This window comes from Belonocnema kinseyi, chromosome 4 (assembly GCF_010883055.1).
Source record: "Belonocnema kinseyi isolate 2016_QV_RU_SX_M_011 chromosome 4, B_treatae_v1, whole genome shotgun sequence".
Lineage (NCBI taxonomy): Eukaryota > Metazoa > Arthropoda > Insecta > Hymenoptera > Cynipidae > Belonocnema > Belonocnema kinseyi.
This window is the reverse complement of record NC_046660.1, coordinates 1,128,635-1,143,606: the sequence shown is the minus strand read 5'-3', so window position 1 is coordinate 1,143,606 and position 14,972 is coordinate 1,128,635. Positions and strand designations below refer to the sequence as shown.

General features: G+C 30.3%; 1 protein-coding gene across 2 annotated transcripts in view; it reads left to right on the top strand.

The window, feature by feature from the left end:
• LOC117171486 overlaps positions 1-14,728 on the top strand; it is a 173,399-nt gene extending 158,671 nt beyond the window's left edge. For both annotated transcript variants that reach the window (XM_033358843.1, XM_033358842.1), the window contains exon 2: positions 11,580-14,728. In XM_033358843.1, coding sequence (XP_033214734.1) covers positions 11,619-13,355 — 1,737 coding nt within the window. In that variant the 5' untranslated portion in view covers positions 11,580-11,618 and the 3' untranslated portion in view covers positions 13,356-14,728. The remainder of the gene's footprint in view (positions 1-11,579) is intronic.
• Positions 14,729-14,972: the final 244 nt, after the last annotated feature.

The window sequence follows — 14,972 nt, the reverse complement described above, 5'->3', positions numbered from 1 at the left end:
CGAAGAATTCGATTTGAGAACTTCTATTATGATACCTCCTGCTGCTTCAAGGAAATCATCGCACATGCTAATCAAACTGTCTCTAGTATTACCATTACCATCCAGATTAAATTATTATTTTTTCATTCCTTTAAGCTGTTAAAAAAATGCTTTACAAATAATATTCAAACTTCAGCTGATCGATGAGTTTTCGAAAAATTCGATTTTACAAATTCAATTATGGTACCTCCTACTGCTTCAAGGAAATCATCCCACATGCTAATCAAACTGTCTCTAGGATAACCATTACTATCCAGATTAAATTATTCTTTTTTTTTTCATTCCTTTAAGCTGTTCAAAAAATACGAAAAAAATAATATTCAAAATTCAACTGTTCACTGAGCTTCCCAAGAATTTGATTTGACAAATTCTACTATGATACCTCCTGCTGCTTCAAGGAAGTCATCCCACAATGATCGTCAATCAAACCGTTTCTAGTATTACCATCACCACCCAGGTTAAATTTTTTTTTTCAGTTGCCAAGGAAAATATTTTTTAAAATAATATTCAAACAAATCAGGGAATAAAGTGTTACGTAGTCCAACACACTTTGTGTAACCCGGATTTAAAAGTGTAGTTTAAAATCAGAATGGAAATCATCCCACATGATCATCAATCAAACCGTTTCTAGTATTACCATTACCACCCAGATTCAAGAATAATTTTTGAGATTCCATTTGAGTTGTTAAAGAAAATACTTTTTAAATAATATTGAAAGAAATTGAGGCCTAAAATGTTACGTAGTCTGACACACTTTGTGTAGCCCACACAAAAAGTGTGGAGTGGAAAATTATCTTTACTTTCTAAGCAAAACTTCCAGGTTTCTAAACTAATATTTTTTAAATATAACAATGAACGTTATGTTTGTTTAAATTGTTATTTTATTTACTTATTTATCCAACAGTAATAGAACAATTACAGGATAACTTATGTTAGGAATTAAGTAAGCATAGTAATAATAATTATTTCAATAATTGATAATTATTATTCGGCTTGTTTTCCCACTTTAATGCAAATTAAATTATTCATAGGCCTCAATAAAAAAATTATTTGGTTGAAAATCAACATTTTTGTTGAAAACTGATTAAGAATTCAGCTGTTTTGTGAAAAAATAATCATTTCGGCTTGAAAATTTAACAATTTTGTTAAGAATTCGTCCTTTCGATAAAAAAATGAATCTTCTTTGGACGAAATTTCGCCTCTCTGGTTGACAGTTGAACGGTTTTGATGGAAAATAATATTTTCGGTTTAAAATTTTCTTTTATAGAAACTTTCATTGAACTTTTTTTCCTTTCATGACTAAAATATATGTCTCGGTTGAGAATTAAACTCTTTTGTTGAAAATTCTTCTTTTTACTTTAAAATTCAGTTCTTATGGTAGAAATTTTTTTTCGGTTGAAAATTCAAATCCTTTCAGGTTAAAGTGTCAACTGTTACATTTTTCGTATAGAATTAATCTGTTTAATTGAAAATTAATCACTTTTTTTTGTAAAATTTACTATTTTTGTTAATTTTCGATTTTTGGTGTGTTTAAAATTACATTTTGTAACTAAAAATAAAACTTTCCCAGTTTAAGATACATAAAATTCAATTTTTTTAAATTTAATTTTCCTTTTCTTAATTAACAATTGAGCTGTTCCGTTTTTTATTGAAAATTGATCTTTTTTATTTGAAGCAGCAACTATTTGTCTGGAAATTCGGTTTTTTTTTTCGAAAAATTAAGTATTTGGTTGAAAGTTATTTTTTTTTCGAAAATTAATCTTCTGGTTTAAAAATTAATCTTTTTGGTCAGAAATTCGTCCTTTTGAATATTCAACGCTTTTTATTGATTATTCGGCTTTTTGGTTTGAAGACAAATCTTTAAAAATTCATGTTTTGATCGAAAATCGCGATTGAAAATGCATGTCATGTCATTCATCTTTTTTTATAGAAACTTAATTATTTTTGTTAAAAATGTAACTGTTTGGTTGTAAATTGATCTCTTTTAGTTGATAATTCAACTTTTTCGCAGAAAATTTATCTTGTTTGGTTAAAAATTCGTGTATTCTGTTAATAATTTTTTTTCGTTAAAAAATTCAACTATTTGGTTGACAATTATCTCTTTTTAAAATAAAAATCCATTTCTTCGGTTGATAATTTTACTACTTTCTTTAAAAATTCTTGTTTTTGGTAGACAATTAATTTTTTACTGAATATTCAACCATTTCAGTTAAAGATTCATAATTTTAGTTGAAAAATCGTATTTTTGGGTCAAAAATTCAACAATTTAGTTAAAAATTAATCAATTTTGTTGAAAATTCAATGTGTTTACTTAAAATCATGATCCTGGAACTATAGACTAAAGAAATTTGGGGAATTTAGAGAATTTTGAATTGAATTGAATTTAATATAGTACCCACATTTTAGGCCCTCTTCACTCATTCTTTATTATTCCTTTAAATCCCTAAAAATTACTTTTTAAATAATAAAAAATAAGACAAATAAAAATGACACCAGTCTTTTCTCGAGTATTATCTGTTCCATTGTTTGACCCTCTTTCTCTAACGGATCTTCGATCGAGAGTTAAATAATAACCAACATCCGCATGATATCATTTCTTTCAATAATAACCTCTCCCTCCATAAAATAGAGTTAATAAGTCAAGTCTAATTTCCCGTAAAAAGCAGTGATCTCATCCTGATGTCACGAATAGGGAGGATTTGTGAACACTCAAAGAATCGAGTGATGAAACTCTTAGATAGTCCTCCAATCTCTTCAACTTTCAATTCTGAACGTAATTTAATTTTGGCACTAACATGATCCTGAGTTTTCACAGATTATTTATAGTTTTAATTAAATAAGTAGATAAGTTTTTGTTGTCTAATTCATACGGATATATTAAGGGTCATTTGAAGTGAGAAATTAATCACTTTTATCAACATTTATTATTAATTATCTTTGTCACCAATGTGGCGAGGGACCCAGATATCAGCAAAGTGACACATTGAATGAGAAATGTAAAATAGTGACCTTATCGTGGTCGTGCGGTCGCTGAGACCGCACGAACACGCTTGAAGTTTAATTATCATTTGTTTCCTTACATTGTTGCAAATACAGGCATTTTCTAATGATAGAATAATCTTATAGGGGAATGTTTAATGCTGATTGATGAAAAAGTTAGCGGACTTTTCTCTTTTCTCGGATTCATTGAGCCACCGCTTCCCTTTCACTCCTCATTCAGTGTCGGGTAATTATCTCACAACCGGCAATTACAAGGAAACGACACGAGGTTATCGGCCGACTTAACCTCGAGGTTCGTGCGATTAAAGAATATTATTATTTTTATTATTACTGTTATTATTCCGGCTAGGCGAGTCTATTCTTGTTGCCGGCCCAAACCAGCTCCTTGTTTACCAACGTTGAAAAGTGTTGAGCTATACTTTTCCTAGTGAAAAATAGCTACATATTAGAAATTCTTATTTTATTTTCACAATTGCCCCTTTGGATTCTTGGAATACACTCAGCTAAGTAATCTCTTTGTTTATTGAAATTGCGATTTCACGCCGAGTGCAATTGGCGAATCTGCAAACGACGACAGTTACCGAGAAAAGTTGGCTCGAAGAAGGAAGCTTAGCTTCTCTGGATTCGTTCACGCGATTCGACGAGTCAGATAATGCTCGTTTCAAGTCGTCAAAAATGGAATAGTTCCGTTGTTTGTCGTTATATCCAGCTGATCGCGGGCAATCAGACTTTAAGAGAAATCTAATGGTTCTGGAAAACGAGCGCGATCTTACCTTTTTTTAGTCTCAGGAAGGTTATAAGTCCCTTTAATTAACTTGCTTTTCTCAGGACTATTCAACCAAATTTACGAGTTTCTAGGAGCTAACTATCAAATTTAAGCAGAAATGAGACGGCTTTTTACATAACAATGGGAATCATTCAATTCTGTTTTTTTTTTTTTTTTTTTTTTTTTTTTTTTTTTTTTTTTTTTCTTTTTTCTATCTAATCTCCCTTTTCCGCCCTTTTTATCCTTTTAAATCATAAAAATACCCTAAATCCTTAAAACACCTAATATCAAAAGTTTTAAGTACATTTTTCTCTTTTCTTACAGAGTTTCGATTCTTTTTTAAATTTCAAACAAACAAATAAAGATGAAAGACAAAATGCTGACTTATGCCAAAAAGACCATTTTTGTGCAAAACAGTGGATTTTTTAACCTGGAAATATGAATTTTCAACAAAAAGTTAATTTCCAAACAACAAAAAAATTAATTTTTAAGAAATTATTTACATTTTAAACTAAGCTGATCAATTTTCAACGTAAGAAATTACTTGTTTACAAAGTAGTTAAACTTTTAACCAAGTTGTTCAATTTTAATGAAAAAAAAAATAAATAAATTCTCTGAAACACGATTTTTTAACAAAACAGTTTAATTTTCAATCAAAAGTTTTAATTTCAAAAAAAAAAAAAAAAACATGAATTTTCAGTCAAATTTTGGAATTTTCAGTTTAAAAAAGTAACAAAAAGTGGAATAACTGTTTTAATTGACAAAAATAATTATCAAACAAACAATAGAATTATCAACATAATAGTTGTATTTTCAACCAAAGAAATTAATTTTCAACTAAAATTATCCACTGCCAATCAAATAATTGATTTTTAACAAATTATTTCAGTTAAATATTTGAAATTTCAACCAAGAAAATTAATTTTCAACCACAAAGATTATTTATCAAGCAAGAACCTTACCAGAAGAAACGAAATTTCAACAAAATGATTGAATTTTCAACTTAAATGGCAAAATTTCTACCAAAAATGAAATAGATTAATTTTTAGTGACAAAAATTTAAGTTTTAACGAAAAATGTATTGTCAAGAAAATCGTTGAATTTGTAACCAAACCTGGAAATATGAATTTTCAAGAAAAAGTTAATTTCCAAACAAAAAAATTAATTTTTCAGAAAATATTTACATTTTAAACTAAGTTGATAAATTTTCAACGTAAGAAATTACTTGTTTACAAAGTAGTTAAACTTTTAACCAAGTAGTTCAATTTTAATTAAAAAAATAAATAAATTCTTTGAAAGACGAATTTTTTAACAAATCAGTTTAACTGATTTAAAAAAAAAAACAATTTTAATTAAAAAAAACAACAAATTTTTCAAGAAAACAGTTGAATTTTCGTCTAAATTCAAGGATTTTCAATCAGTTAAAACGAAAGTTTTAACAAAGTAGTTGAACCTTCAATCAAGTATTTGAATTTTATCTAAAAAAATTAATTTTTAACTTAAAATGAAATAGTTAATTTTTCAATTAAAAAAATTAATTTTCAACAAAAAAGACGATCTTTTAAGAAAATAGTTAAATTTTTTATGAAACAATTTTCAACTAAAATGAAGAATCTTTAACCAGAAATCTGAATTTTTAACAAAGTAGTTGAAGTTTCAACAAAGCAGTAGGTAACTCTTCAATTCAAAAATATAAAATTTTAAGTAAAAATTGAATAGTTAAATGTTCAGTTGAAACTTAATTTTCTTAAAAAGAAGATTATTAAACAATATAATTAAATTTTCAACTAATGAATATAAATTTTTTACAAAAACAGTTGCATTTTCAATCCTAAAAGTCGAGTTTTTAACCAAACACTTGAATTTAAAAATTAATTACTTCTTAACAAAATCGTTGAATTTTCTACAAAGTAGATTAATATTCTATCGAAACAGACAAATTTTTTACGAAATACGTAAATTTGCAACTAAAAAGATAATTTGTAATCAAAAATGCAATACTTAAATTCTTAGTTATCTAATAAAATTTATAAAAAAAAAAATTTCCACAAACTAGTTAAAAAGTGGGTGGATTAGCCATACAAATTACTTTGAATTATCTGGATAACACGTTAATGAATTGGATTACGTGAAGTATTTTTAATTACATGGAATAAAAGTTTTTATATTATTTATTTGGATTATACGCGAATTATTCATTGTTACTCCAGATTACAAGTGGATTAATCCGTTTTGAACTGAATTAATTTGTTTATTTGTATGATAATTGGATTGTTTATGATTACTTCAGATTACAATTGGATTACTCCGTTTAGAACTGGATTAAAAGTAGATAACTTATGGTTATATTTTAATTAAAACTGGATTATTCATGACTACTACAAATTACACGTGTATTACCCGGATCACCATTTCAGTTAGTTGTTTCTCCATCGTGTTAGGTCTAATAGAACTTGTGGTTTAATAAAATCAAGCGTGGGATTAGCGAAACATACAAAAAAATAAAATAAAATATTCCACCAAACTATCATTTTTCATAAGAATTATACAAAAAAAAGTTGCATCGCTCAGCTATAAATTTAAATTCAGCTAAAATTTATGACACTCTTTATAAATTTAATTTCTATTCCCAATTTAATATTCCAAGACTGGTTGGAACCTTTCTCCGAAGCGGGGTAGAATCGAATTCTAATTTTCCGTTTTCTCTCCATAAATTTGTTCGAACTGACAAAAAATTGGGACGCCCTTGTTTTATGGTCAACTATTCGGGGCGAAGCCCAAACTTCACCTTTTTGGTGGACTTTGTAAAAATCGAACGAACGAACGAACGAATGACGAGGAGGACGATTCACTGTTATTCCGATAGCAGCGAAGAAGAAGAAGACTGTACCTGTTTACGAGGTCAGACCATGGCGTTGTTCCACGTAACCGGGAACATTAGGAGTTCTCGAAAACCCTTAATGTTCCCGGTTCCTCTCGCTCTGGCTGATCGACTTCCAAGGAATGTTTTCCAAATGTCCTCGATTGGATCAAACCGAATCTCGGAAGCCAGACAAGGCCTTTTTTGTTCTACACGGAAAACGACTCTACGTTTATAAGCTTTTTACTTCTTCTACAGAAAAATGTGTGACTCAACACCCAATTTGCTTTCCGGGAAAATCTTTTATTATCCTGTAATACTGTCAGAAACAAGTTTTTTTTTTTAGAAAAGTACTTATATATATTTATTTACCTTAGATGAGGCTCCAATGCCTTACCCCTATTTGGAGAATTTTCCTTAAATGATGTGAAGCGTTCTTGAATATAAAACCAAGAATCTAAGGAAATAAATAGTTGATTGCTTCTCTTTTTTATTTCTGTCAAGAAGGACAGAAAATTTTTTTCTTTTCTTTTTTATGAGAAGAAAGTTTTTTGCTATTTTCAGATTGCAATAGAAAAATTTTATGGTTGTTGATCAAATTTGGTCGTTAGATTCTTCGTTTTACATTCAGGAATTCTTCTTCAAATTACAGTAGAACTTTGATTATCCGAGGCTCCGCGTTATCCGAGGCTCCGCTTTATCCGAGGCTCCGCTTTATCCGAGGCTCCGCTTTATCCGAGGCTCCGCTTTATCCGAGGCTCCGCTTTATCCGAGGCTCCGCTTTATCCGAGGCTCCGCTTTATCCGAGGCTCCGCTTTATCCGAGGCTCCGCTTTATCCGAGGCTCCGCTTTATCCGAGGCTCCGCGTTATCCGAGGCAATATTGCAGATAAAAAACTATTGAGAGATATTGAAAGATAAATCCACATTCGTAAGTTGTTAATTTTTATTTTCTAAATGTTTATATTTATTTTTCTATTTAAAATATATCAAAAATAGATAACTCTTCTGAATTGTGTACTTCTACCGTATTATTTGAGTTTTCGCTTATCCGAGGTATCTCCTCCCCACATTACATCTGATAATCGAGGTTCTACTGTAACTTGATTATTAGACGTTAAATATAAATTTAAATTTGATTTTAATCTCACTTAAATTTCCTTAATTTTAATTTCCTTAAATGTCCCCTAATTTTCCTTAAATTTCCCTAAAAGATCTCTTTTTTCAATGAAAATTTGAAAAAAGTTTACACGGGTTTACTCTTGAAATGTAATGTAGATTCCTTCCTGAAATCTCTTGAATATTGAATTTAATTTAGAAACTAATTAAATTCCTATAATTTCAAATAAAGCTTTTAAATTTTTATTCTAAAAGATAGGTTTTCAACCTTGAGTTCATTAAAGAAAACTATGAATTTTCAAGAAAATACCTAAAAATCGAACCAAATCTTTGAAATTTTAACTAAAAAATATCAATTTTCTACCAAAAATTAAACAATTAAATTCTGGGTGGAAAACGTTAGTTTTCAATTGAAAGAATTAATTTTTCAGGAAAAAAAATAACGAATTTTCAACGAAAGAGAAGAATGTTCAGCTGAAAAAGTAAATTGCTAATAAAGTACAACTTTTGATCAAAAACGATGAATTCTTAATAAAAATTGTAACAGTCGATATTCAAACCAAAACGAGATTTAAATAAAGATAGTAGAATTCAACAAAAATAATTACTTTTTAACATAATATTTGAATTATCTACCAAATTGTTGAAATTTAAATTAAATATCCAAATAATAAAAGTTTATAAAGAATAGAATAATTTTGAACAAAAAATGCAATTTTTCATATTTTACCCAAAAATGATATAAAATTTAAATAAAAAACAATTCAATTCAACCAAAAAAAAAATAAATTTTCGATTACAGAGTTGAATTTTCAACCAAGGCAGATTTTTTAATCAAAAAATAAATTTTAATCGAATTGCTGAAATATCAAGCTAAAAAGAGGAATTTTCAAGAAAATACATACATTTCTAATTTTATAACTAAATATTTCAATTTTTTTTTTACTAAAAATGTTTATTATTCAAACAAAAGTGGAAAAGTTAAATCTTCAGTAAAAAAAATCAGCAAAAAAAACGAATTTTCAACAAAATTGTTAAATTTTCATTAAAAAGAGATTAATTTTCAACGAGAAAAATCAGTTATTAATAAAATTGTTCAACTTTCAACCAAAAAGGTAAATTCTCAACGAGAAATGAAAAGTTGATATTTCAAGCAGGAAATATTTTTCAGTCAAGAAAGAAGAATTTTTTTTTGATCGCATTGTTATATTTTAAAGCCAAACATATGAATTTTCTACAAAAGAGTGGTTATTTTTTAATCAAATATTTACAATTGTAACGAAGAAGGGGAATTTTCAAGTAAAACTATGAATCCTAAACAAAAAATAAGAATCAATTTTAACAGTTAAATTCATACAAAAAAGAGAATTTACAATACAATAATCAATTTGAAAAAAAAACTTTAGTCAAGACAGAAAAAAATGAACAAATTGTTAAATTTTTAAACCGTCTTCTATGTAAAAGTTTAATTTTTAACTCAAAAATATAAATATTCAACAAAAAATTTTATTTTCGACAAAAGAATCGAATTCTTAAGTTTAACATACTATTTTTCTACAAAACAGGTTATTTACAATTTTTAGTTACAAAATAATGTCTCAACAAAAAAAAAACCTATTTATATAAAAAATGGTTAAATTTCCAAAAAAAAGGTATGAACTTACAACTAAAATGAAGAATCTTCAACTAAAAAATGACTTAACCAAATTGTCAAATTTTCTACCAAGTAGATTAATTTTTAAACAAAAGAGATGAATTGTCAACGAAAAATTCAATAGTTAATATTTCAACCAAAAAAGGCGAATTTTCAATAAAGTAGTGGAATGATAAACAAAAAAATGTTGTCAGTCAGGAATAATATAAATTCCCGTAAAAGTGATCTATTATTTTTAATGAAAATTATAAACAAGTTTCGGCGGGTTGATTAATTTGAGAATTTTTATTATTTTTAAATGTATTTCTAATGTTCAAGTTGACTTCTTTTTTATGAAATTATAATAAAGAAATTAAATATTTAAGCAAACAAATCACAATTTCAAGAATTCCGGCTTTTGATGTAGTTTTGTTTAATTTTCTTTTATAAAAAACGACAAACTGTCTAAGCTACTGTGAAGTCTTTCAAATATTTTGGTATTATCAGTATTATTTTCATATATTTTTAATACTTTTATTTAATCTATAATTTTTAAGTTTGCTCAATTTGAAGTTTCAATCGTATTTATCCTCATTGGTTGAGAATTTATTTTTTTGATTGAAGATTCATCTGTGATTAAAAATTCGTTTTCTTTATTTGATCGAAATTAATTTTTTGTTTCTAAATTTAGTATTCCATTTTTTGTTTGAATTTTAGTTCTAAAATCAACTATTTGGTTAAATATTCGTGTATTTTTTGTTGTTGAAAATTTGTCTTCTTGGATTGAAAATTCATCTCTTTTGGTAGAAATTCAACCTTTTTGATTATAAATTAACTTCTGTTGTTAAAACTTTATAGTTTTGGGTTGAAATATCAATTTTTTTTTGTAGAAAATTCATCTTTTTGGTTTAAAAAGGAATTTTTTTGCTTTCAAAATTATATTTTGGGTGTTAAAAATTCAACTATTTTGTAAAAAAAAAACGTCTCTGACTTGAAAATTCAACCATTTGGTTTAAAATTAATTTTTTGAAAATTTCACAGTGGGCATGGAATTTCAGGAATTCGAGGAAATCTTCTGAATTCTTTCGAAGATAATACAATAATTCACAAGTATTCAGGGTGAATTTGTCTGAAGTCTTTATATTGTTTTTAAATCGTCGGATTTCCCAGAATTTTTAGAATCATCTTAATTATAGGAATTCGTTGAATCCCCTGAATACCTCGAATTCTTGGGATTCCAAGAACTGTATAATAATGTAAAGAATTTAAAAGAATGAAAATGTATGATAGAATTTAGATAATTCAAGGAAATATTCGGAATTTGAAAGCATAAGAATTTACTTCTTGTAGATTCTTTGCATTATTAACTAACTTTTTTTTTTGTTTGAAAATTTATAATTTGGTGTTAAAAGTGCAACTAGTTTGTAGAAAAAATTGAAATTAGATTAAAATCCAAATTAAAAATCCTATTTAACGTCCAATAATCAAATTGGTAAAAACTTGTCAAAAAAAAAAAAAGCAAGAATCCAACGACCAAATTTGGACCACAACGAATAAAAAAAATTAATTTTCGGACAAAAATAAAAAAGAGGAAAGAAAAATGAGAAGTCAGCCAACCACATGCCCTTCCTTTCTTTTTTCTTTCTTTCGTATTTTTTATTTTTATTATCATCAAATTACAATCAAAACAATATTGAAAAAAAAAAATCACATTATCAAATTTCTCATTTTTCTTTTCTCTTTTTTATTTTTGCCCGAAAGTTAATTTTTTTTAATTTAAAAAATTTTCAGATTATAATACGATTTTTTCCGTTTGTTTTTTTGTTTGTTCGTTGTGGTCCAAATTTGGTCGTTGGATTCTTGTTTTTTTTTTTTAAGGAGTTTGCATCCATTTTTTAATTTAAATCTTTTCTCTGAAATCTTAGGAAATTAAAAAGTTTTGTATTAAATTCCTTACAGTATTTTCATTAATTTCATGGAAAAATAATTTATTCCCCTATCCTTGATCTAGTTTCGTGAAAAATCGAGCATTCTCGACTCTTACCTAAAGTATCTTAATTAAAAGCAAAAAAATGTCCTCTGAATCAACACCTACTAAGAGAGACAGTAGGAAGTCTAATGACCCGAGAACATATCTCAGATTTCTCTCGTTTCTTGTTACAGACTCTGATTTGCCGGTAATGCTGAGATAGACAAGTGGGAATGCCATCGCCCAAGATGCTGACGGTGATGTGCCCGAACTGCCAACACCGGTTTCCGGCTCCTGGATGCTGCAACCCGGCAACCCTGCAAGACGAAGAAGAAGATGAGAGCAACAGACTGATGGCGTCCGAGTCAACAGCAGACTACAAGGACTTTTACGGTGGCGGCGGCGGCGGCGGAGGACTCGGGTTCTCGCGAGGATTCGGCCATGGTAACTCCTGCTTCATCAATGCGCCCACCATCATCAACGGTCCGATTTTCCAAACGGGTGATCCGAATCCAAGCATCAAATCGTACCTCGACCTCGCCCGAAATCCTCCGTGTCTTCTCTCATCTCCCCTGCACGGGGAAACATCATCCGCGACCAGTCACGTGAAACTCTCGCGAACCGGGTACCACATGATTACAAATGGCGATCACACAGGGGGCGGCGTCACCATCACAACTCCGCGAATTCAGTCGGGCGGTTGTCTCGTCGAGTGTATCGACTCGGGAGTGTTATTCCAGTCGCCGACCGAAATGAGGCCTCAACTCGCCACCGAGGGTTTTCTGTCCAATCATCAGCTTACCACCGAGATTCACGATTTCGCGCCGCCAATCCTCGACGAGGAGCTTCTTCGTGATCTGCCGAGTCCGAACCTAGTCGAAAACGAGTGCTGCTGTTTCACCTGCAAAGACCAGGTGGTGCAGACAACACCGAGCGGCTGTCAGGAGCTGCCGGGCATGAGGAGTAGCTTCTCCTGTCCGCGCAATCAGAGGAGATTCTCATCCTCGAGTTCAAGTCAATTTTGTCAGCGAGCAGCAGCCGCAGTAGCAGCAGGCGCTTCGGTGGACCGACAGCAGGTCTGTCAGGTCTGCTGTTGTCAGAACAATCGTCACACCTCGCAAGTGATGATGGTCCAAGGATCCAATCCTGATCTCCAGCTCTCGGTGAACGCGACTCTTCAATTGCCCGCGAATTTGGGCCAGTGTACAATTAATTTCACCGCCTCGACCAACACGTTGAAGAATTCGACTGCCAATTCGGATAATTCGTCCAAGACGACAAATAGCAGCGCCAGGAGTTGGAACAATTTCAACGGTGGGGGGATTATACAGCCGGACAATAATTACGGGATGAATGGATCGTCGAATTTGGATAATAGAGATAATAATACATCGCCGAGCACTCCCGTCTCGTGGCTGATGCCAAGTCCCTGGAGTTTTGACACAATTTTAATGGACAAGGAGACGCCGCGACTCTGCGAGGTGAAGAAAATGTTGATGACAACTGGCTGGTATTATCCGGAGCTCAGCTGGAAGCAGAGCCAGGAACTTGTGAAGGGCGCGTCGGTTGGATCCTGGCTGATTCGCGACAGCTCGGACAAACGATTTACTTTTACGGTGACTGTTCAGATTCCGAAGGGTGCCACTTCGGTCAGAGTTCATCATTATCGGGGGCAATTTCGATTTGACGCGGTTGCCCGATTTGCGACAATTATGCCGCTCTTTGACTGTCCGATCAAGATGATTGAGTACTATGTGATGTACTCGAAAATGAAGAAGGAGAAGCGAGAGGTGTGGCTGGACTGCAACAGTGGCACGAGACGACAGATTTATTTGACGACACCTCTCGTGAAGGAAGTGAGATCGTTGTCGCATTTGGCGAGGCTCGCTGTCAATGCGTACCAACTGCCCACCTATCAATTGCCGCCTCTCATTCGCAAATACCTCGCCGAGTATCCGTACAGTATCTAGGTTCTTTTGACGACATTCTTCTTCCGCTTTTCGTGGGATTTTACCAACACTTTGTGCGGCGCTTTCGATTTAGAGTTTTCTCGAGGGAAAATTCGATATCTCCAGGTTTCTGAGAGACGAACCTTTTCTTTTGCGATTATTGGAATGCTTTTTTTTTGAGGATCTTTCGAGATTATTTCAAGTTCCTTGGAATCGTTGGCGTTCCTTTGAATTATCTGAATTTGTGGAATTTTCTGGATTCCAAGGCAATTTTTAATGGTGCAAAGAGTCCGGAGAAATTTGAAAAGAATGCTAGGAGTTGAGATTTCGGGGAATTTAAGGAGTTCGGAGAATGAAGGAATTCATAAACATGAAGAAATTCCGAGAATTAGGGAATTAAGAAAACTTCAAGGAGGTAAGAGAGTTGCGAGAAACCAGGAAATTCTAGAAAATCAGAGATTTCTGAGAATTTAGAAGAATTGAAGGAATTCAGAGAATGAATTGAATAATTCGGAGAATCCAGAGAATTAAAAGAGTTTGAGGAATTTTTTTGAATTCTTCTAAATTCCTTGATTTCTTTTAAATTTCTGGAATTCATCTGAATTCCTTGATTTCCTAGAATATCAACAAATTCCAAATCATTCAAAGAATTGAAGATAAATTGAGATTGAAATTAAAATAATTAAGAAATTTTTTAGGAAATCAGAGAATTTGAAGAATTTGAGGAATTTCTTTGAACTCTTCTAAACTCCTTGATTTGTTTTAAATTTCATGATTTTGTAGAATTCTAAAAAATTCAAATTCCTTGAACTAGTCCGAATTCCTTGATTTCGTAAAATTCCAAAAACTTTAAAAGAATTCAGAAGAATTCGGAGAATTAACACATTTCAGGAAAATCATAGAATTTCAAGTATTTGAAAAATTCAGTGGATTTTAGGAATTCAAAGAATTCAAAAAATGCAGAGAATCCATTGAATTCCAGAAAATCAGAGATTGCACGGAATTCAGAAGGATTGGAGAAATTCCTCCGAATATAATAATAGAATATAATAATTCAGAAAAATGAAATGGATTTATAGAATTAATTGAATAATGTAGGAAATCCAAAGTATTTAACAAATTTGAGGATTTCAAACAATTCAGAGAATTCAAAGAATTTCGAGAATGATGGAATTAAGATCATTAGTGAACTTCAGAAAATTCTGTGAATTTGAGGAATTTTTCTGAATTCTCTGGATTCTTCTGAACTTCTAGAATTCTTCTAAATTCCTGGATTTCTTTTAAATTCTTAGAATTTGCCTGAATTCTTTGAATTTTTTTTTTTATCCTTGAACTCTTCCCTCAATTATATATTAATTCCTTCATTTCACAAAATTCCAAAAGCTTCAAAATAATTTTAAAAATTCTGAAAAATGGAAGGAATTCAAAGAATAAATTAAGAAATTTTATGGAAATCAAATAATTTCAAGAATTTCAGGAATTCTTCTAAATTCCATAACTTCTTTCAAATTCCTGAAATTCGTCTGAATTCCTTGATTTTAAAAACTTCAAAATAATTTTAAAAATTCTGAAAAATTGAAGGAATTCAGAGAATAAATTCAGATAATTTAAAAATTTTAGGCAAATCAGATCATTTAA